General features: G+C 38.4%; 1 protein-coding gene across 1 annotated transcript in view; it reads right to left on the bottom strand.

Annotated features, from left to right (window-relative positions):
- AHCYL2 (adenosylhomocysteinase-like 2) overlaps nucleotides 1-20,993 on the bottom strand; it is a 45,500-nt gene that overhangs the window by 19,349 nt on the left and 5,158 nt on the right. The window contains exons 2-7 of the mRNA XM_008586207.1: nucleotides 15,666-15,809; nucleotides 15,130-15,230; nucleotides 8,654-8,756; nucleotides 7,017-7,111; nucleotides 3,164-3,270; nucleotides 1,983-2,099 (exon numbers count right to left, since the gene is read on the bottom strand). Coding sequence (XP_008584429.1) covers nucleotides 1,983-2,099; nucleotides 3,164-3,270; nucleotides 7,017-7,111; nucleotides 8,654-8,756; nucleotides 15,130-15,228 — 521 coding nt within the window. The 5' untranslated portion in view covers nucleotides 15,229-15,230; nucleotides 15,666-15,809. The remainder of the gene's footprint in view (nucleotides 1-1,982; nucleotides 2,100-3,163; nucleotides 3,271-7,016; nucleotides 7,112-8,653; nucleotides 8,757-15,129; nucleotides 15,231-15,665; nucleotides 15,810-20,993) is intronic.

Below are 20,993 nucleotides of genomic sequence, written 5' to 3'. Positions count from 1 at the left end.
CTAGCCCCATGACCCACCAGGAGAGTTCCTGAAATACTATTTTATGATCCCAAAATCATATCTGGGTTCCTTTGGAACTACTAATATATCCTTATTTCTGCCAAGTGGAATCTCAATCTCCAGAAGGCTGTACTTGCACTGTGTTTTGGCAGTGCAGCCCAATTATGGAAGTGTCCTCTAGGAGTCGGTGGGGTTTCCCTCATTGTTTATGGTGTGGTATCTAATCAGCTCAGAACTACAGAAGGTAAATCACTAATACCTTCCTCATAAGGACTCTCCATTGGCTTGAATGTCCTCTCCCTTCCACTATAGTCCCCGGTGCATAGTTTAACCTCTTCTTTAATTTCTTCTGTTCTCAACTCCTCTGAGGAACAACTGCCCTTGACCCAGTTGGGAAATTTTTCACTATCTGAAGGCACCAATGAGCTCTTACCACTCTGCAGGTTTCTGGTGGATAGTTGATGTTCTCCTGTTTCTTTACTGTTGAAATCTAACTTTAACTTCTGTTCCACTGTTTCTGTCTTATCTCACTTTCATATATTTGACATTAAAGAATCTTACCTATAGGGTAAACCCTACTTAGGAGGGACTCTGTCCATTTTTATGAACTAGTATAGGTACCTTTATGCATCTTTTACTGAATCTATTATAGGCTAGATATTAGGCTCACAGATTTGGGACTTAAAAAATCTGAAAGATACTTAGTTGTGGATGAGTAAATATTTTAATGAAATATACCTAGATTACTATTGATTTGATCAGGCTCAAGGTATTCATCATAATAACCCGTACATGTGGACCGAACTAGGGACAGTCTATAAATAGACTGATGGTTTGAGATTTATTAAAATGTCTAGTCTATCTGATGATAAGTAACAATAGCTTGAATTTGCATTGAACATTCCACAAATCAAAAAGATTTCAAAGCAAAAAGCTTCCTCTAAGATCTAACTCAACCCTAGAAGTTACTAAACAGAATTCTAGAAAGAAGAGCAAGGGAATTAATATTGAGCAACTTACCCTAACTCATTCAATTCTCATAATAACTCTATGAGATAGGTCTTACTGTCACCATTTCACAAATAAGGAAATATGCACAGAGAGGTTGAATAACTAATTCTGGGCCTCATAGTTAATAAATAATTGAGCAAGAACTCAAGCTGAGGTCTTTCTCGATCTAATGTATGTAGTGTTACTATAGAGTAAATTGACTGAGGTCCAGACTAGTCAGTAATGTGGCCCACAGGCCCTTTCTTCACTTTTCCATTAACTTATATATGATGGAATCATTAGTCTTGGCAATCTTCTAAGCCAACTTAATGGTTTCACTTAGGAAATAATAGGGTCTTCATAGCAAGAATGAAGGAATGTGAGAACATTAGTGTGGAAACAGAAACTGGGTGTTAGAAGAACACAGTATTTGGTATGTACCTATGTAGATTTTTTCAGGCTTGCAATCCTTACAGATTTGAAAAACTAGAAATGCCTCTGGGAATTGACTCTTTGCTCACCACAAGTTTCCAGATGGCCAGATGTTAGTTGGAGCTTACAAATGGCAATGTGACCTAGAATAGGATCACCAGGAACCTTTACCAAACCATCAAAGATACTTTTGTGTGTGTGTGTGTATGGCTGGCCAGTATGGGAATCCAAACCCATGACCTTGGTGTTATAAGGCTGTATTCTAACCAACTGAAAAGATATTTATTTACACTGACTTTAGTTAATGACTTGAAGGCCGGATAGGGTCACAAAGTAAGAACTCTGCCCACCAACAGATAGGAGCTAGTCTCATTTCTTAAGAGAAGTAGATTTTCTTGTAATCATGATAGCAATGGTAGCTCTGGGTTATAAAATTTTGGGTGTGATGCGGTGATAGATCCAGAGGTGCTACATGAATCATTTCCACCTATAACCAAACTAAAAAAAATAAGAACCACAAATCAACAACTTAGGTTCATCTCAAAGATAGTAAGCATTACCCATCAAGAATTGATTCACGGCAACAGTATAGGTTGTCAAATTTCTGTTTGGTGACTGAGTCATTGACATTCATGGCTGGAACACACAGCTTCCCAGCTTTGGAGAGTTGGTATAGCCTGAGGATGAGGAAAGTGCAGAAGAACATAAAACAATAAGACATTAAATCTACCACTGGTTTTATATCAAATCCCAGAAATATGTTAGTTGGGTCAGCATGAGAGCATGACTAGTTTCGTTCTATTGGGTGTATACTGAGAAATAAAGAGTATCTTTCTAGAGCCTATATATAGCTTAGCAACAAAGATCTTACTCAAAAAACATGTGGGGAAAATCCTTGACCCACTTCTAATTTTTAGCACCTTAAATGGAAATTTTTAAATTGCATATTAATTTTATTCCCTTTTTTAATTATAAAAGTAGTAACTTTAAGTACTATTTTAAAAATCATGCATAATTCCACTACTCTAATGCAACAATTTTAACTTTCAAATAATCTCAAATTTATAATCTTTGTAAATATGTATACAGGAGTTATATTTTAAACTGAGTCAATTAAAAATTAGAAGTATGTGTTTTATTCAAAATGTATCCCTTTCTAAGAGTCTGAAGATATGTTATAACCCACAGTTTTACGTATTCAAAAAGATCACAATATATTGAAGCAGTGATGGTAGGTTATTCAGAATTTACTTCCCTAACACTTTTATTTCATACTTTCAATTCTTTATGGGTGAATAATAGTAAACAGAAATTATTCCAGTTTTACTCAGGGAATTATTGTTCATCTGAGAAACAGAATCCTTGCTCTCTGTGTAACAATGTAAGCTCTATGAGGGCACAGGTTTTTGTTTTGTCCACTGCTAGATTCCTAGCACTTACAGCAGTTCCTGGCTCACTGCAGAGGTTCAATAAATATTTATTGAATAAATAAATTTGGCCAAAAAGGACAAATAGCCATTTCATTATAACAATTAGAAAACATGAGGACACCACTTTTCTCCCCTCTGCCCCCCTCACTATTTTAGGTTTGTTATTTAATTTTTAAAATGAGTGTGCAGAATCAGATCTGGTCAACTCAAAGAAATTTGCAGTTTTTAACATAATATGTTCTATAGGTATGTGATTACAAGATTATATGTCTAGGCTGTATAAATCCAGAAATGCCCATGTCAAATCTTACCTATGGACTCCAGTAACACTCTCCTCTACTATGCCCTTGATTTTCTTAAACATGTTGGGATACTTTTTATAAATCCAGTGAGTAAGATCCCCTCCATCATCCAAGATCTGCAATAGTAAGCATCAATACTGTCATTCATTTTGCTGAAGGCTGAAGGCTGAAGGCTTCAGTCCTTCCCTGGGTCTTGCATCCTAATTTCTAATTACCAATGTACAGATATTTCTAATTTCCCATATGGTTATGAAAAATAACTTAAAAGCCAGAACTAATGCAATAATCTATGAAACAGTCATTATATTGACAATGAAGAGTGAAAGTAAAAGACAATGAAGGGTGAAAGGCCAATTTTAATTCTCACATCCAAATGACCCTCCCACATGACACATCCTACCTACTATACCAAAATGCACAGCAGTACAATGAGGATCTTCTTATGGATTGATAGCTTAAGTGGTTATCTAGACCACTAGTTCTTGAAAGTACTATAGATCTTCAGAGAGCCTACAGTTGATATTGCAGATTTCTATTAGTTAAATTCAAGACTCTAAATATATTTAGTCAAGGCTTAGTTTAAATAAAAGGCCAGATAATTAGACTCCCTCTCAGAACAATGGCTTATAAAACTATATTTGTTAATCCTTTACTTCTCTCAAAGTACAGGCACGCTCCCACCCAGTATATCAGGCAGCACTGTAGGGTTTTGCCTAGCACAACCTCATACTCTGTGTAAACCAAATTAAAAATAACCAGGGAACTGTGCAGCACGTAGGTGTGCAAGCATGACTCTGAACAGCTCATCACTATTTCAGGTTCGGATTGAAGATAAGCACAATGCTGTGCCCACTGGAGCTTTCATCAGCAGAGGAAAGTTTCTGAATTATAAATAAGCTAAAGAAAGAACAGCTTAGACTACTATCAGGTACTAGGCTATGGGACTTGAGCCCTTCACTGGGCTGTTAGAAGTGCTCAGAGGACTCTGCAAATTGTTATACTCATTCTCCTGGAAAATCTGCACAGAATTGAGTTGCTCTCTGCTGGCACTCCCCGCTTCTGGAGTCTCATCGATTATCAACTCTAAGTGCCAAAAATGCCTTCTTGGACCCAGGTATACAAAATCCCCAACCTCATGTCTACCAACTGATCTCTTCTTTGCTTTTGCTCCTGTTGTTGATTTCTTTTCTTTGACTCAATGAAACCTTGCTTGAGAACAGGGATCCAACATTGGACTTTCATTAAAACTCTTACACTTGCACGGGGCTGAGCCCGTGGTGCACTCGGGAGAGTGCAGCGCTGGGAGCGCAGCGGGTTCGGATCCTATATAGGGATGGCCGCTGCGCTCGCTGGCTGAGCGCGGTGCGGCCGGTCTCAAAAAAAAAAGTGCAGCGCTGGGAGCGCAGCGGGTTCGGATCCTATATAGGGATGGCCGCTGCGCTCGCTGCGGTGCGGCCGGTCTCAAAAAAAAACAAAAAACAAAAAACTCTTACACTTGCTCCCTATTACAAGTAGAAACCTTCAGAACAGATGCCCTAAGAAACTGAAAGGCTCTTCTGAGTTTCTCTTTCCCTTTCTGCATGTATGGAAACCCTCATGGAGTTTTGCCTTGCAGCCTCTCATCCACAGCCACAAAAAAGATCACAGACAAAACAGATTAAACAATTGGAAACTGGGGCCGGCCTGTGGCTCACTTGGGAGAGTGCGGTGCTGATAACACCAAGGCCGCGGGTTCGGATCCCATATAGGGATGGCCGGTTGGCTCACTGGGTGAGTGTGGTGCTGACAACACCAAGTCAAGGGTTAAGATCCCCTTACCGGTCATCTTTAAAAAAAAAAAAAAAAAAAAAAAACAATTGGAAACTGTGTTAAGTCCCACTATTCTTGTCCACTTTTCCCATTTAACAAAGGTGTCTAGGGCCGAGCCCGTGGTGCACTCGGGAGAGTGCGGCGCTGGGAGTGCAGCAGCGCTCCCGCCACAGGTTCGGATCCTATATAGGGATGGCCGGTGCGCTCACTGGCTGAGCGTGGTGTGGCCGGTCTCAAAAAGGACAAAAAAACCCAAAAAACAAACAAACAAAAAACACAAAGGTGTCTGACAGAGGCAGGTAGTTGTTATCCCTAATATTTCTTTAATGAATGAGGCCCATAATTCTCACCATGTAATTCTATTACAGAAAATTCTTGTCATCAGGGAATCTTCCTGAGATTGGAAAGCAAGGAAAAGTACTATATTTTGATAGGATCCAAAGAGATATGGGTCCTGTTTTCTGGAGTAATGTCTGTTTTTGTCCTTGCTTACTCTTGTCTTTAACCTTTCCAGCAGTTTGTGGGGGCTCTACAGTTTGTAAAAGCTCTCTGGGTACAAACTCATGTCCTCCCTGCATTTATAACTGTAAAATTAATGTTTTATTCCCAGGAGAAACCCTCTGGCATTTCTTTTTTAGTGTCTGTCAGTCATACTCCCTCCTGACACTTAAAATTGTTGGAATGAGGTGACTCATCTTATAGCCACTGTCATCCCCACCCCCCACCCCTGTAGGAGATGAAGGGTTTAACCCAGTTTCTTCAAACCAGCACTGGTGCAATGTGACTGGGATCACAGATTTCAGAAAGGGGCTGCTTCTCTGCCAGGTGAGGCCTGCTCTGCAGTCTTTATCAGACAGCAATAGTAGGACTAGAGCTTCAAGGATTCTTTTTTCAGTTGATTCCCTAGTTTCTCCTAATTAGGAGAAATTACTAATATGCAAAATTGTTTGCAAAGTAGGAGTACCTTATACTTTGGGTAGCTTTCACCTCTCAGTGAATCTAATGTGCTTACCCGCCTTTAAGATTTGATTTTTTAAAAAATGAAACAAAACGAAAAACAGGAAAAATTAAAAACCCAAAACTTTGCCTGGTCACATGTGTGTGTGTGTGTGTGTGTGTGTGTGTGTGTACACACATATATATATGTATATTTTGGTGGCTGGACAGTATAGGGATGGAACTCTGGACTTGGTGTTATCGGCACCATGCTCTAACCAACTGGGCTAACTGGCCAGCAGCTAGTCATGTTTTTCAAGAAATAAAGAGAAGAAATTTGAACTTGGAAGCTCTTCAGGTTTACTACAAATTCAGTATATGGATTCTAGAGAGAAAGCTAAGTACTTCTGGAGCAAAAGGATTTTTGTTTGGGTTTTTTTTTTTGCTGGGTGGGATGGTTGCAGTGGTAGGGGATGGAAACTCATTATCCTTGCTGTTTAATCAGCCATGTGTGAATCCTGAGCAGTATTTTATTTTATTTTTTTGGTGGCTGGCTGGTATAGGGATCTGAACCTGTGACCTTGATGTTATAAGACTGTGCTCTAACCAACTGAGCTAACTGACCAGTCCTTGAGCAGAATTTTTTTTTTTCCCTTTTTGTCTTTTTTCGTGACCGGTAACAGGATCACAACCCTCAGTGTCGCGCCTGTACCGGGACCGGCAACGGGATCGCAACCCTTGGTGTCGCGCCCGCACCGCGCTCAACCAGTGAGCGGACCGGTCTCTATATGGGATCCGAACCCTCAGCGGGAGCGCCGCCGTGCTCCCAAGTGCCGCACTCTACCGAGTGTGCCACCAGGCTGGCCCTTTGAGCAGTATTTTAATGTACTAATGAATATGAATGCTTCTAACATCAGCACCAACAATTAAGGCACTTTGAGGTTATGAGAAGTTCAATACTCTTAGGTTACCTTAAGCATAAGCATCTAATTCTGCTAGAAACCCAGGTAGAAATGGAGCCATTTTCCTTCCTTCTTGTTGGGAAACCCTCTCCCAGGCCATAGCCTCCCCCTACCCTCACCTTGTACAGAATTATGTTAGCAGAAACCTGACCCACCATGTTTGGCTGCCAGCCCTCCACATTCACACATCTATCAATGCACCACCAAAAGTCATCTTCTGATTCTCCTTTCCAAGCAAAGACAGGAAATCCTGAGAAAAAGAAACAAAGATAAATCATTAAAGACTGAAAAAAGAGCTGATCCTGAAATTTTGGCAAGACATTGCTGGTCTTCCCCAATTCCATTCTCTCTCATTCCGCTATATTCCTTGGATTGGCTTTCTTCACTGATTAGCATTGACTTCAGCCCCTTTATCCATTCCTTTGTCCTTGGTGATCATTCTGCTCTTGTTAGCTCAAAGAGGACAAGCAAAATGGACAACACTATCATGGCTACTAAAAATACGACTAAAGAGAAAAAAAGAAGAAACTAGAAATAAATACTTCTCAATCCAGTCAGACTGGCATTCTCACCATTTCCCAATTACACTTTGATCTTTACTTTCTTTTCTTTCTTTTTTTTTTTTTTGGTGGTTGGCTCGTAAGGTGATATGAACCCTTAACCTGTTGTTACTAGTACCATGCTGATCTTTCTTATTTCTATACTTTAGTCATCCCACCCTCAACATCAGGAAAACCCTTACATGTTTTTCCATTTGCTAAGATATTGCTACACTTTATAGCCCAGTTAACTGTCATATTCCTAATGAAGCCTGATTAACCCAGCTGGAAGTGAACTCTTAAGGAATCTGAACTTTTCTAAGCTCCTTGTTTGTGGATTGAATATAGATTTATAATCTATCGTGGCATTTATCATATATGTCCTTGTATTATCATTTTCTATATATGTGTATTATGTTCTCGACCACAATATAAGATTCTGAGGGCAAAGACATTGTCTCATTTGTCTTTATATCTCTTAGAATAGGTCAATTAGCATTTGTTTAAAAAAAAGGAACGAATGTATATGTACAATTCAGTGCTATACATTTAATATTTGTGCACTTTTCTATCATACACACATCAATAAAACTTTATAAATGAACGAATACAAATGAAAAACAAACGAAATGCTAAGAGTGCTAATCAAAACAAGAGACATGCATGCTCGATTGGGCTTTCCCAGTGTTTCCAAGGAGCTCTGAAGCAAGTGTTTTATTCTTTGATCTGTGCCGCCAGAGAGTGGAAGCAAAAAGCTGGCAAGGTCCAAATTTCTCTATTTTTTTTTTTGTCCTTCAAGTAACAGTGGATGTTGTGATCAAACATTAATCTGCCAGGTCAAAAGTCCTCTTTACTGCTCATGCAAAAACACTACACATTAAGTCATGGCAAACTACTTGCTGGAAAACCTGCAGGGCCACAAAACTTTGGCTGAAGCATTTTCTTCTCTAATGCATACTACCTTAGACGGTGAGTAGTGTTCACTAGTACTCTACTATTAGTGAGTCAAAGCAAAGCATTAACTAACAATGGAGTTTACACATAGGTAAATATTTTCAAACTATAAAACAGTAAGTTAACTAGACCATTTTTGACAAGAGAAGCTAGAAAGAGAGAAAACTCATCAAGAATAGGGATCCACTTCTTTCAACCTCCTTTATTGTTCATCTTCCTTAAAGATTTCTATTCAAACAATGGAACTTTCTGGAAACTTACTTTAGCTAAAGACATAGAGAACAAGCAAAAGACCTTACCACTTTCTGCTAGAGCAGCAGCTACTTCATTGAGAGTGGAATAGATGTTGCAGGCAGCCCATCGGCACTGTGCTCCCAGAGCACCCAGAGTTTCCATAAGCACCTGTATTAAAGAGAAAGCAGGAGATGAGCATGCCTGAGAGAAACAACTGGTCAAGGAGACTATGTTTACATATTTGACAATGAGAAAGTACATCAGGAATAATCAAATTGTGCACTGCAGAACTCTTCAGTATTCTGAAAAGAGGGCAAAGATTGGGAGAAGGCATGGGAAGAGACTCCAGCTGAACTATGCGCTTTTATCTATCTAACATATTGGCCCTCTCCATAAGATTTAATTAAACTGAGGACTTCAGAGATAAAACTTTTTTTTTTTTTTTTTAAAGATGACCGGTAAGGGGATCTTAACCCTTGACTTGGTGTTGTCAACACCACACTCAGCCAGTGAGCTAACCGGCCATCCCTATATAGGATCCGAACCCATGGCCTTGGTGTTATCAGCACCGCACTCTCCTGAGTGAGCCACGGGCCAGCCCTAGAGCCAAAACATTTTTTAAAAAACATAGATGTATAGTGCTTCTGCTTAGGATGTAGGATACTGCATGAGAAACTCCCACCCTAACAACAAGAAAAAGCTGATAATCTACAAAGCCATACTTTTCTTGAGCCCATGAAAGAGCTGAGGTCATAAAGAAACCAAGTGAAATGAACTCCAAAGAGTGATAAACCCTTTTAAGAAGAATGGGAACACTGTTAACACCTCTGGTGGAACATGGGAGGGAGAGGTGGTTACCATACATGAGTGTAAGAAAAAAATTAGCTAAATTGTAATAATTAGTAAAGGCTTTTCTGTGGGAAAGTGTGCCAGTCTGGAATTTTTTGTTGCACCAGGCACAAGAAGATTTCATACTTTCATGCAAGCTTTTTTTCAGGGGCTTCCACCCAGTGCTCACAATAAAGACTGGGGGCAGGGAGCTGATTGGCTACGCTCAAAGAAAGGCATAAAACCTGGACATTCTTCTACACTCTTTTCTTATAGGAAACAAATCCTTAAGCTCTAGGAAGAAGAGCAGGAACTGTTCCTGCCATCAGAGAACAGGCAAAGATCTACTGCTTCTCGGAGAGTAGAAAGAAGCCCTGTTGGGCCCAGGATGGTTCACTGATACAAAGTAAACATTTGCTACCTCTCCAACTCTCTAGGAGGGGCAGGAAAATATCTCCTTCCCAAGACCCACCACAGATATAAGGTAAAATTTGGCTGTTACAGAAAAGAGAGGCAGGAACACTGAGAAAGACCTGCCATCACAGAGGCCTGCTAACACTAAACCTGAACCAGGAGATCTAAGAATCCCACTTGCCCTCACCACAAGCTTAGCTCCAGGAAACAAGAAGCATTAGTCTACTACTACAGGTGGGTCAGGAACTTGAATAGAGAGCCCCACTGTGGCATGCATGTGTAGAAGCAGCTGACAGCTGAGGGTGAAGCAGAAACACCGAAGAAAGCCTTCTGGTAACCTCAAATCACAAGGTAACAGCAGCCCACTGCTGGAGGAATTTGAAGCCTATGGCACACAACAGCAAAATCTAACTTCAGCCCAATTCATGACTATAATGGAAATGAATATACTACCACTCAATAAAAAATTTCAGGATACACAAAAAGTGGCAAACAACAACAACAACATTATGAAGAAATAATCAGTAGAGCCAGACTCTCTCAGATGAGCCAGATGTTTGATCAGACAGGAACTTTAAAATAAGTATGATTAATAAGTTTACGTTCAAGAATCTAGTAAAAAAGATGGATAACATCCATGAACAAATAGGGAATTTCAGTAGAGATGGAAACTATAAGAACAAGTCAAATATAATGCCAGAAATTTTAAAAAAATCAGAGATTAAATAAGAGTTCCTTGAACAGGTTTATCATCGTACTGGGCAAGTCCAAGGATGGAATCAGTAAATTTGAAGACAGATCAATAGAAATTACCAAACTGAAATACAGAAAGAAAAAAGAGTGGCAGAAAAAAATCAAAACAGAGAATCCAAGATGTATGGGACATTATTAAATGGTCTAACACATATGTATAATTGGAGTTTCAGAACACAAAGAGGGTAGAGGACAGGGCAAATGAAATACATGAAAAGTTAATGGGCTATTATTTCCCAGAATTAATAAAAGATGATCCAGGAACAATGACATCCCAATAGCAAAGAGCACATTAGTGCCCAGATCTACAAAAAGGAGCCAGGGCTTCTTGAAGATACGGCTTATTTCAAGGCTAGGGCAAGGAATGTAAAAGATGAGCTTAGATCATTTTGTACCAGAAGCAAGGAACTGCTCAAAGAATGAAAGGGACATGTCAAAAGACAAAGAACCCACAGTGAAGGGGCTCCCCCTGGCTAAACAGGGGACAATATGAGCACTGAAATAAATAGTAATAGTAATGGATTATAACCCATTAAAAAAATAGAAAAAAATTATTCCATTCAAATAAAAATAAATGAATGAATAAATAAATCAAACGTTTGATGAAAAATGGGATATCTGAAGTTTCATAGTACTACCTCACAAAAAACTTACTAATTTCAAAGAGGAAAAAATAACTTTTACAGTGGAAAAGCCTGGCACTCACTATCTCAATCAAGGGATCAAAGTGAACATCATCAGTTATGGGACAAATCAAAATCACGTGCCACTTGATAGGATTCATGAGAAAAATGCAGCATCACTTCTGTGATATTCCTACCAAAGATGCATAGCCTGAATCTAACAACAAGAAGACATGACAAAACCCCAAACTAAAGACATTCTACAAAATAATTCATCTGTAATCTTCAAAAGTGTCATGGTCATGAAAGTCGAAGAAAGACTGAGAAACTGTTCTGGACTACAGAAAACTAAAGAAACAAGACAATAAAATGTAATATATAACTGTGGGCTAAATTATTTTGTTATAAAAAATAACACTGGAGGGCCGGCCGTGGCTCACTTGGGGAGAGTGTGGCACTGACAATACCAAGTCAAGGGTTAAGATCCCCTTTACTGGTCATCTTAAAAAAAAAAAATTTGTATTTTTAAATATTTCTACATCACATAAAATTTTTCTTTCTTTTTTTTCTTCCAAAAGATGACTGGTAAGGGGATCTTAACCCTTGACTTGGTGTTGTCAGCACCACGCTCTCCCAAGTGAACTAACTGTCCATCCCTATATAGGGATCCGAACCCGCGGCCTTGGTATTATCAGCACCACACTCTCCCAAGTGAGCCACGGGCCGGCCCTCACATGACATAAAAATTCTAATTAAAAATATATTCTAATTAAAAAAAAATACTAGTTGTCCCACTGATTTAGGTTAATCTGCTCAAGTAATTTGTCCAAGGTCACACAGTCAGCTAATAGCAGAACTATTAATATGCCTTCATTTCTAGTCTATATTACCCTTCAATATTTGATCCCAAGTTTTGCCTCTTGTTTTATTTTTCACCTTAAAGAACTTCTAAATTCCTATAACTAGGATTCCTGAGTTTGTCAAACAAAATAATGGTACTGAGAATACTACAAAGCAATATAAAGTAATTAGAAAAGAAAAGTGTTTGGAACTGAGAGTATAATAACTGTGAGTATAGACTGTTGGCTATTAGGGCTCAAACAGGAATGAAGGAAGGTAGGAGTGGGAGGAGAACAGAGCTTAAAAGCTGATTTAACCTGACTTCAAATCATTATTGTTTAATATGTCAAGCTTTCAGAAGGAGAGAACAGAACTATGGTTACTAGAGGTGGGAAAGGGGGAGAGGGAGGAGGTTAGGGAGAAACTGGGTAATGGACACAAAGAATAATTATGTTTTGTAATGATGAATATGCTAATAATCCTGATTTGATCATCACATACTGATAGTCAACTCTGTACCCCACAAATATGTATAATCAATTATGTTTCAATAAAAAGGAAAAAAAATAAAATATTAATGTAAAAAACCCCCACCACCACAACAACCAAATCATTATTGTTTGGAAGGAGTAGCAATAGAATCAGGTTGGAAAAAAACTATGTAGCTCAGCCGGCTAGAGTGTGGTGTTATAACACCAAGGTAAAGCATTCGGATCCCCATACCTGCCAGCCAAAAAAAAAAAAAAAAAAAAGGAAAAAGAAAAAAACTATGGAAAAACACCTAAAATATGTAAATAGATCCATGTCTATTAGAAACATGGATAGGTAATCAGTAACTATGATGGTTATTTCTGGAGCATGGGGTTATAGGAGATTTTATCTTTCTACTTTATATATTATGGTAATGTTTGAATATTGTAAAATGAACATAAACTACTTTTGTAATCAAAAAAATAAAATAGAGATTAAAAATAAAACAAAGGAAAATTCCTGGGTTTTTTAAAAGGAAAAAAAATGCAGGGTGGAAACAATAAAATACTATTAAAATTGGTAAACTAATTGTAATTAATCCATTTGGGAAAAAATAGAGAAGGAACCCTAAAGGGCAGTAATGTTCAGTAAGCCTGGGGATATAATTTGGCAACATGAGACAGCAGAGAAGCTTACTATTTTAAGTTACCGCACTGAAGTCCCATGTCCCTGACTGACAAGGACCAAAAAAGGTTTTCAAGAATTTTTCTGCCTCAATTCATTGGTCAGTAGCTCCAAAAATGGACAGCTTTTCAATTTATTATATTAATTTTGAGTAGTCAAGGTACTCTTTTCCTCAGAGAACATATAACCTAGAAAAGTCTCAAAGTGAAGATGCTAACAGTAGCTGTCTGTATCTTGAGGAATCTCTACTGTCTTTTCCTCAGAGAACATATAACCTAGAAAAGTCTCAAAGTGAAGATGCTAACAGTAGCTGTATCTTGAGGAATCTCTACTGCCCTTAATCAGGAATGTGACCACATAAGGTTGTGCTTCAAGAGAGACAATCTTTTGAAAGTTGATCTAGCCATACAGATAATCCAGATCTTATAAATCTCATAGTAGATTCCATACCATTTTTCAATACAACAATTTCCCTGCGGTGGTCTCATTATGGTTGGCAACTCAATATCTATTACATCTTTGAAGATGACTCAAAAGAGGAGATTCAGAAAATTGTGGGGACATATTTGGTTGTTACAGTAATTGGGAAGGGAATGCTATTGGCATTTAGTGGGCAAGGCCAGGGATTTGGACATTCTCAAAGTCCAGGACGGTCTCTTACAGCAAAAAACTGTGCCACACCTGGTATAATTTTTAAAAGTCCCAACGAAAGTTCACATAGGTGAAAAACCTATTTATCATTATCTGAGTTTAGAACCTAATTCCAGGAAGGCAACAACTGTATATCAAGAGAAAACTCATACTTTTCATTGTTGTTGTTGTTGTTATTATTGTTTGGAAATTTACAAAAACTTGTTTACTATTTCAGAAAATCCTATAATTTGGCAATGGTGCTCTGACGCTCTGGAACCAATAACACATTTCTACCTGTCCACATTTGTAGCACTCTCCTTCAAATGCTATGAAAAGTACAAGTGTTTGACTATTCTACTATAGTTGTGTCCAAGCACATACTGAAATATGTACATTATTTGACTATAAATTACTTTCCTTTTATTATTTCTTCATATTTCAGTTAACATTTTATATTGATTTTTTAAAAATTATACGTACCTATGTATATTATATCTGAATTTCACTTCAAGGTAATTCAGGGGCACCACAAAATATTTTTTTATAAGAAGGGGATATTAAATCTGTTGAGGGTGGGAATCACTGGTCTAAGCCAATCATGGTAATTCAGGTGGAGCATGGGCAGCTGATCCATTTCTGCTCAATGAGACATGATGGAGTATCCAGGAGGACTTCCGGGAAAAGTTTCTTTGCTCTTGGGAAAGAGGAAGAAATTTTCCTTCTTCCTTTACATGTCAGCTTGTGATCTCACTATCAGCTGGAGGATTAATCAAACACACTGAGGCGGCGGCTCCAAGAGAATCACAAGGTGGTAAAATTGGAGCCCTGAGATCCTGTGTCTGAAGTCTGCCTTCCCTCTGGACTTTTAGCTAAAGTAAGGTAATAAATTCCTTTATGAATAAGTCAGGTGGAATCAGGTTTTCTCTCATTTGCAGCTCAAATCAGCCCAACACATAGGGCTACCTTGTAGAAATGACACTGGAAGGGAAGATAAGGGGAGGCAGTTGTAAAATAGTAGTGAAAGCATGAGCTTGCTTATATTGATATATTGAAGTTCAAATCTTGATTCTGTGATTTACTAGATCTATAATCTTTGAAAAATTACTTAAACCCTCTGGGTTTCAGCTTCCTCATTTACCAAATGGAAATAGGTATACCTGTTTTATGCGGTCATTATGAGGATCAATAAACTAATAGTTGTTAAGCTCTTAACTTGGTGCTCAGCATGTTGGAAGCACTCAATAGCTATTGGTTATTGTTAACTATTGTTATTAAGAGAAAGGAAAAGAACTCACAGCAGTTTGAGCAGTGATGTGTGTGCAACCCACAATTTTGGCTCCAGCCAAAGGCTTTTCTCCTTGAGCTCTCTTCCTCAAAGCCATCAGTGCAGGCATTTCTGGAAAGCCCAATACACACATAGCAATATTAGAGAAGAAGGAATAAGATAAAAAAATAAACAGAAAAACTTACTCTTAATTAAGATCCTTCCCCTGATCAGGTTCTCTATTAGATTAGGTTCCTCAAGGGATCAAGACATTAAACTTGAATTTTCTTTTATAAGGTACTTTCAGAGGCAAATGCTCCAGGGTTCTGATTCCCTACATTCCAGTCCTTATCCTGTTTATCTCCTTTTTCATTGTATATGGATTCCTTCTAGGCCCACCAGAGTTGACTCCCTCCCCAAAGTGTTTCCTGAGTTCAGATCTTTTTTGTTGTAAGTATTCTTAAACTGAAATTTCACAAGCTACCAGACCCTAGCACATAAAAAGAGATTAATATGGACAAAAAGACATAGGCAGGTTGAGAAGGAAAAGATGCTTGTTTTCTTTACCTTGTTCAGCAATTTCAATTTCTCTTCGTCCAAACTCTGCCTGCTTGATGTTCTTGACACAGAAGTCACTGCTTCCCTTAGAGTTCTTTTGCTGCTTGTCCCTGGGGGATGTCTCATCATCAGAGCTATCTGTATATGAAGCCGCTGGAACAACAAAATAAAAAACTCTCAGAGAAAAAAATGACTTCCTTTAAAATTCCAAACCACAGAGTGAACTGAGGCTTTTCCAGTCATCTAACACCATACAAATTTATGATGGTAACTCAATGGTACCACGGAGCTGTCTCAATAATTTCCTATGGAAAATGCTATCCACAGGTCAGAAAGGAGAAGATGAGAGAGGCTGCCAAAGACATTCTCTCTGGATAGCATTAACTTAGAATCTAGAAGTAAACTTTATTTCAGAACACGTAGAGTTCCTTGAACATGCAAAAAGTAAGAGGTTACACCATGATAATAGTAGGTTAAAGTTCCTAATGCAAGATCATGGCCATTAACCTATGTGTGGTTTCTGGGATCCCAGCTACCCTTCCCTGTTTGCTGCTCACATGCCTAATGTAATTTGTGTTTTAGTACAATAACTGAACAGATAAGACCTAGAAAACAATGAACCCATGGAAAGTAATTAAGAACTACACAAAAAGTGTTTGTCTGACATAACAGAGATTTCTTTTTTAAGGCTGGCTCTGATGAGGCTGAACTATGTCTGCAGACCCAATTAGACATTCACAATGAAGTATTCAATGTATTCTCCTTTCCTGCTCGCCTCAGTAGGTCCTGCGTTAGGCATTTTAGATTCCCAGAAATGTGAATAAATTTTCTTTTGGTAAAATAAAATGATCTGATAACTAATCCACTTAGCAATATAAACTAGAGGGTGAAAGGTATAAGACTTTTTTTTTTTTTTTTTTTTTTTTTTTTTTAAAAAATGACCGGTAAGGGGATCTCAACCCTTGGCTTGGTGTTGTCAGCACCATGCTCAGCCAGTGAGCCAACCGGCCATCCCTATATGGGATCCGAACCCGCGGCCTTGGTGTTATCAGCACCGCACTCTACCGAGTGAGCCACGGGCCAGCCCTACTAAGTCTTTTTAGTCTTCATATAATTCTATAATTACTAATCATTTACTGAATGATTTAAAGCATTTTCTTCCCTGATTTACGTTTAAGTTTCTGAGGATAGTTCTTCCTAACCCTCAGTTTTTTGGGGGGTGGAAGGTAGAAATCAATGTCTATAAAGCATTTTATATCTCTCAATAGAATAAGAAGTATTGCCATCACTTTTAAGGGGAGAAAGCTGCAAAAGCTCAGAGCACCTGTGGTCTATGGTGCTCTGATCTACTTATATCCAGAGAATTAAGGCATTTCTGAGATTTCTTAGCAAAGGGTCTATCTCTGGGAGGGCTGTAAAAGGCAAGTCTGACTTTGCCCAGTTAATCACTACAAACTGTGTGGACAGCAGGGGCTTGAGAATCTCTCTTGGAGTTGGAAAACTGCCCTAGAGCAAAGTCCTAACACGAGGTAACAGGAATGAACATGGGCACCAGGGGAGGCGAGGGAATCAGTAAATCCCCAAAGGGACTTTTGTTCTTAAAAAGAGCTAATCTGTACAAAAAGTCTGTGGTTCCCCCTCCTACGGTGAGTGAGTGCTCAAAGTTCTTCTGGCAACAGATCCCAAAAACAGCTTGCTGGGAGTCATCCGTTTCACTTATCAATATTCAGAAATAGCTTATTATTTAGAAGCTTAGGGGAACTTCTACCACCTGAGAGAAGAAAGATAATAAACATCCTAATCCTTATCCAAATTTACAGGAAAATTTCTTTTAAGGAAAGCATTTACATTAAGAATATCCTGGGGGCCGGCCCAGTGGCGCACTCAGTAGAGTGCGGCGCTTGGGAGTGCGGTGGTGCTCCTGCCGAGGGTTCAGATCCCATATACAGACCGGTCCGCTCACTGGTTGAGCGTGGTGCGGGCGCAACACTGAGGGTTGCGATCCTGTTGCCGGTCACGAAAAAAGACAAAACGGAAAAAAAAAAAAAAAAGAATATCCTGGAATTTCAAATCCTTTTCCAGAGCCATCATGATTTTTTATGTTCCCTAGTAGCCATTTAAATATAGTGGTCATGGCTGGCTAGGTCAGTTGGTTAGAGCACGGTACTGAAAACACCAAGGTCCAGGGTTTGATCCCTGTACTGGCCAGCTGAAAAAATTAAAAAAAAAAGAAAAAAATAAGTAGAGTGGTCATGTGTTCTGGAGTCAGACAGACTTTGGGTGAAGTCTCAGTCTCTATTTCTGGGCATATAAAGTGGAGCTGATACCAGAACTTATTTAATAGGGTTGTTAATTTATTCATATATGTAATCANCGGTAGAGTGCGGCGCTTGGGAGTGCGGCGGTGCTCCTGCCGAGGGTTCAGATCCCATATACAGACCGGTCCGCTCACTGGTTGAGCGTGGTGCGGGTGCAACACTGAGGGTTGCGATCCTGTTGCCGGTCACAAAAAAAGACAAAACGGAAAAAAAAAAAAAAAAAAAAGAATATCTTGGAATTTCAAATCCTTTTCCAGAGCAATCATGATTTTTTATGTTCCCTAGTAGCCATTTAAATATAGTGGTCATGGCTGGCTAGGTCAGTTGGCTAGAGCACGGTACTGAAAACACCAAGGTCCAGGGTTTGATCCCTGTACTGGCCAGCTGAAAAAAGAAAAAAAAAAAGAAAAAAAGAAAATAATAAGTAGAGTGGTCATGTGTTCTGGAGTCAGACAGACTTTGGGTGAAGTCTCAGTCTCTATTTCTGGGCATAAAAAGTGGAGCTGATACCAGAACTTATTTAATAGGGTTGTTAATTTATTCATATATGTAATCATCCACACATTCAGTTGTTCATTCAACAAATTTTAATTGCACATCTGCTATGTACCAAGCATCGTCTAGATGCTGGAAATACAGGACAGATATAGATCCTTACCTTCATGGAGTTTTCAGTCTAGTAGGTGAGTCAGACATGAAATAACTAATTACAAAATTAATTATTTAGAGTTTTTTTTCCAATACAGTTGTAATGTGTGCATGAAGCAGAAATCAGGATGCCACAAGACTGTATAATAGGAAAACATGACTTGCCAGAGTCAAGTTGTTGAGAAGATGAAATAAGATCATGAAAGTAAAGTGCTTAGTGCAGTGCTTGACATACAGTAATTAAATATTCAATAAATGATATCTGATATTATTACTTGCTTTTGCACATATTTTAAATTCAGTACTAGATATTAATGTCTTTAAGGGTTTTTATTCAGCTTTAGGATTTTGAATGGGAAAAAAATGATACACATACAATATTATTTAACAGTTTCTTTTTTTTTAAATACCTTTGTCATCTGCTACTAATCTTCCAAAGCAGCAGGTGATTGGCTGGCAGTGATTAAAAAGGTTGAGACTAGAGTCCTAACTCTACCCAGAATAGTTCTCCCTTCCTATGCCTCTTCAGCTTCTAAGGATGAGTCAGGAACAAAACACAAAAACAAAACAAAACAAAAAACTTACCCTTAAGAGAAGCATTCCAATTTTTGGCTTGAGTTGTTTTTTTCCAACTCAAAGAAAAAAATTGTTTATACCACTTCCCTATTCTAAAAGCTGGAGAAAACAGTATTTTATTTTCTTAGCAGTAGTCAACCGGTTATAGTTAGTTCAACCAATGTTTTTCTTTGATCCAAAATGGATTAGTTTTCAGTCCTTTATACAGACCTGCTATCAGGAAAGAACCAAAAGCATCAGTTGTCTAGATTGCATTTATATGTGGATGCAACATGGCTGACAGACCCAGAATAAGAGAATACATTCTTTCTGCAAACATAGTAGAAAGATTATTCCTGAACTAGTGTAACATTTCTTCATTTATTTTTTGAATCCATACTCATTTCTGCCACTCTATTTAAAGGCGCATATTCATGAAAATATTTGAGGTAGCATTAAAGATTTTTCCTAGGAAAATTTAGAGAAACCCAACATATATGTGTTTAAATAGAGTATCTAAGGTGTTTGTAATTGTCCGCATACCCTGAAGCCCAGAGTCATAGTTTAATTTAAAATAAAAAATCAATAACCTACTGAAATACAGACCTGAGATCCTAGACTTAGCTTTACCTCTAATTGTTTAAGTGACCAATTTTCAATTTATACAGCTATAAAATAGGGAGTACAATAGATCCCTTTTCCTTGTGCTCTCCCTTTCCCCTAACTACCACCAGAAAAAATTTTATGAATAAATGAGATAATATCCAAAAAGTGTTCAGTTTCTAGGTAAGAATAGTTATGTAAAGTACAATATAACTTTGCTATGGAATGTTCTCTTGTTTCGTGATTTCCCAGAATCAAAATATAACTTGATGAATCACTGATCCACAATCTGATTTAAGCTTTACCTCCTAGCAGCTGTGATATTGTGGGTTACTGCTAGGCGTAGAAGCAGTCAGAACCTGGTTGAATTAGTCCTATTAGACTATTTTAAGTCAGGCAGCTCCTCTTGGGCCCAATCTATTCATTTGGTAATGGAAATAACAGTTGGGATCTGTGTGTCAATGTGCAGCAGATTTTACTGATGAATAACACTTGAGAAATATGTGAAAAGCTATGTTAGCAACCAAAATACAAACAAATAAAACTTTGTTGTTTGGAAAAATCCGAAAATACCGCAAACTTTATAAGAACTAATCATGAATAAAGGACTTCGGTCCTCCCCCGTCATCCTTAACCAATTAACTCATTCTAAAGAAATGCGTCACTGAAAAGTCTGACTTTGAAGAAAAGTCTCTTCTGTTCCCTTGTTTTTATGAGGTTTTTTGCTCAGTGGAAGAGTTTTTAGAAGTTTGTTTCTTACAAAATAATTTCAGGGATTAATGCAGCCTTTTCAATCTGTGTTCCACCAGAATTAAGTACTAATGCCTTGAAGCATCCATTGTATATCATGAATTAACTTCTTTCTCACACATCCAAGAAAGGTACTAGTTATGAACCATCTTTTGGAGAATTAAGAAAACAGTCTATCAAATCATTTTCTGTGTTCTGTGATTCAGAGAGGATCCCTGGTTGAGAAAGGCTGGTAGAGGTTCCTAAATGAAAACATGACAAAGCTTAGTACTAGGATCATTAGGAAGGGAGAGTAGGCAATAGCCTATTAAAGCCTCTAAGTATCTTCTGCAAAAATGGAATTAAAAGGGCCGGCCCGGTGGCGCACTGGATAGTGCACCGCTTGGGAAGCGCGGCGGCGCTCCCGCCCGAGGGTTCGGATCCCACATACAGACCGGTTCCCGCTCACTGGCTGAGCGAGGCG

The sequence above is a fragment of the Galeopterus variegatus genome, unplaced genomic scaffold (assembly GCF_000696425.1).
Source record: "Galeopterus variegatus unplaced genomic scaffold, G_variegatus-3.0.2 Scaffold3877, whole genome shotgun sequence".
NCBI lineage: Eukaryota > Metazoa > Chordata > Mammalia > Dermoptera > Cynocephalidae > Galeopterus > Galeopterus variegatus.
Note: the sequence above shows the minus strand (reverse complement) of the source record. Positions and strands in the feature narration are given on the sequence as shown.